This window comes from Etheostoma cragini, chromosome 3, assembly GCF_013103735.1.
Source record: "Etheostoma cragini isolate CJK2018 chromosome 3, CSU_Ecrag_1.0, whole genome shotgun sequence".
NCBI lineage: Eukaryota > Metazoa > Chordata > Actinopteri > Perciformes > Percidae > Etheostoma > Etheostoma cragini.
Window position 1 is genome coordinate 30,061,613 of NC_048409.1, and position 2,556 is coordinate 30,064,168.

Below are 2,556 nucleotides of genomic sequence, written 5' to 3' on the forward strand. Positions count from 1 at the left end.
TCTGCTGGTCAGTGTTTGTTCCTACCCTCACCAAGATGGATGGATGGATGGTAGCCAGTAGCCTAGTATCAAAGACCGTAAATCCACGTAGGGGCGTTGGGTGGTGGAAGGGTCAAACAACCCTGAACACCCAGGAGATCGGGGATCACGTCCCGCTTGTCATCTTTTCTAAACCAGACTGTCCCGTTCTTCTTCTCCTAAACCCTTTAGGGGCTGTGTTCATTTCCCCGAATTTTGTAAGATCAGGTTGTTCCTCTGCGACGCTGTGGAGGAAGGTATGGCAATGAAAGACTACCCGCTGGTTAAACCTCTGGTACAAGGAGGGTCATGCACAACCTAAAACGGCACTTCTGATTCATATTTTAATCATTTAATAAATATAAAAGACAGAAACTTACCAACTTTTGCAGCTAACAGCTAACAAGCTAGGGGTCCCGGAGGTCTCTTCCGTGTCTTTCTAGCCTCTACAGGTGATTTTCTACCTTGCCTGAAATTTGGGCCTTTTTTTGAGGTCGTTGAGCATTAAATCCAAACTGTTAAATCCAAGATTTATCCACTTGATAATAATCCATAATTTATCAAGTTTTCGCTCATTTCTGTTGCTATCTCCGTGCCCCGTGTCTCCTCCGTTTCTGTTTGCCGTGACTTTCGTTTGTTTAGGGAAGTGAAGGCCTTATGCCCATATATGGGCGGCAGCGAGAGCAAAGAGTTTGGAGTGGGAAAGATAGTAATCCTCAAAGTCAGACCAGTCTGATATGTGATCAAAGATGTCATTTAGTGGACAAGATAGATAACTACAGTTTTACAGAGAAGAATGGAGTCACTGGTTCGAGATTAGGAATATATTCATAGTATATATTTATATTATACATTTGGGCCTTTTTTGAAGAAATGTAAATAGTTTATGCTTCATATGAGTTGTAATGTTTAATATGTTCATTTTTATTTATTTTTATAGGTATTACTGCTCGGTCTGTATATCTGGAAGATTCATGTTCCCTTTTATTTTTTTACTTGTCTTTAAGGTCCTACAACCCTTTTTAACATTGAATTGACCTCACTGCAGCCCAAATATTCTAATAATCCTGTTTGTCCTGAACAACATGATGTTCTGGATGGTCATATCCTGACTGTGGACAACAGGGTTGATGAAGCTTTTACAAAAATTACAACCAGACGGACAATGAACTTTAAAAGTGACCGTAGGTCTCAGAGGGTTCATTCACGCTCAATGGACAACTTTCAAAACATCAACTAATGAATTCTGGGCTGAGAATGCTAAAGTTTTAAGATTTCAGATCATGTGCACTCACTTAACTCAATTAATGCATGCGTGTTCTGTGATGTGTTGAATGGCCGCTGTGTCCTGTCGTTAAAAGCTGTGCTCGCTTCTGTTTCCACTTTTACAACCATGTGTATATGTGGACCGGTCTGGATGTGCTTGTGTTTCCTCTGTCAAGGCCCTTTTTAAACTAATGTTTTTATATGTAGACATCATGCGATTCATCACGATTATATATATATTATTTGATTGACAGCCCAAATTAAAACATAACAATATCATCTTACAACAATAAAAGGCATAAGGAGATCCCCTTTCACTGACTGGATCAGCACTGTGTTGACATGATAAATGCCCCCCCTTTTATACAATGTGTTGAATAAGAAATGATTACTGTTGACAACATGGAGCAAAGGGGAAACATTTATTGTTTAACTTGCCAACATAACTTGAAGGCATACATACACAATGCATATTTTGGACATGTTGAGGTCCAATGTTCAAATTAAACCTGCTCAGTATATGTTCAAGGCTACAAGGTTAAGTGTGATCCTCAATATTATTCACCTGAACGTCCCACGCACAGCTACTGACTCTGAAAGGTCTGTAACAAACACAGCTACTGACTCTGAAAGGTCTGTAACCAAAACAGCTACTGACTCTGAAAGGTCTTTCACAAACACAGCTACTGACTCTGAAAGGTCTTTCACAAACACAGCTACTGACTCTGAAAGGCCTTTAACAAATACAGCTACTGAATCTGAAAGGTCTGTAACAAAGGGACCAGATTCTTCTGTATTTCTAGTTTTCTCCTAGTTGTTTGCATCTAGCTGCTCTTCCACTTTATATCAAAATCATGTCTCTCAGATCCAGTAAAAATCACAGAAACGTCACAAACAAAGCAACAATTAAAAAAGAGCACTTCAAGGAAAACTTCTAATTAAACTCTAATGTCATGATCATGAGTTCCTGAACGATGACAGAAAGTACAGCAACCTCCCAGCACAGAACGTGACAGCAGACTTTGACACATGACACGTATTTTGGACATGTTGAGGCCGTACATTACAGGGTTAAAGATCGGTTGGCACGTCAGGAAATACAATGACACCAATATTTGTAATATCATGGGTACACTGCTCATATCAAACCTGCTGTGTAATATTTCAAAGGAAACCCCAACAGAAAAGTTGATGAGGGAAGCGAGGTGGGGTGTGCAGGTACTGACAGCTTTCTGTCTCGTCTGCTTAGAACCAGAAAAACACACTTTAAGG

General features: G+C 39.9%; 1 protein-coding gene across 1 annotated transcript in view; it reads right to left on the reverse strand.

Annotated features, from left to right (window-relative positions):
• Nucleotides 1-1,119: 1,119 nt before the first annotated feature.
• LOC117938815 (olfactory receptor 11A1-like) overlaps nt 1,120-2,556 on the reverse strand; it is an 8,912-nt gene continuing 7,475 nt past the window's right edge. The window contains exons 2-3 of the mRNA XM_034863726.1: nt 2,273-2,433; nt 1,120-1,130 (exon numbers count right to left, since the gene is read on the reverse strand). Coding sequence (XP_034719617.1) covers nt 1,120-1,130; nt 2,273-2,433 — 172 coding nt within the window. The remainder of the gene's footprint in view (nt 1,131-2,272; nt 2,434-2,556) is intronic.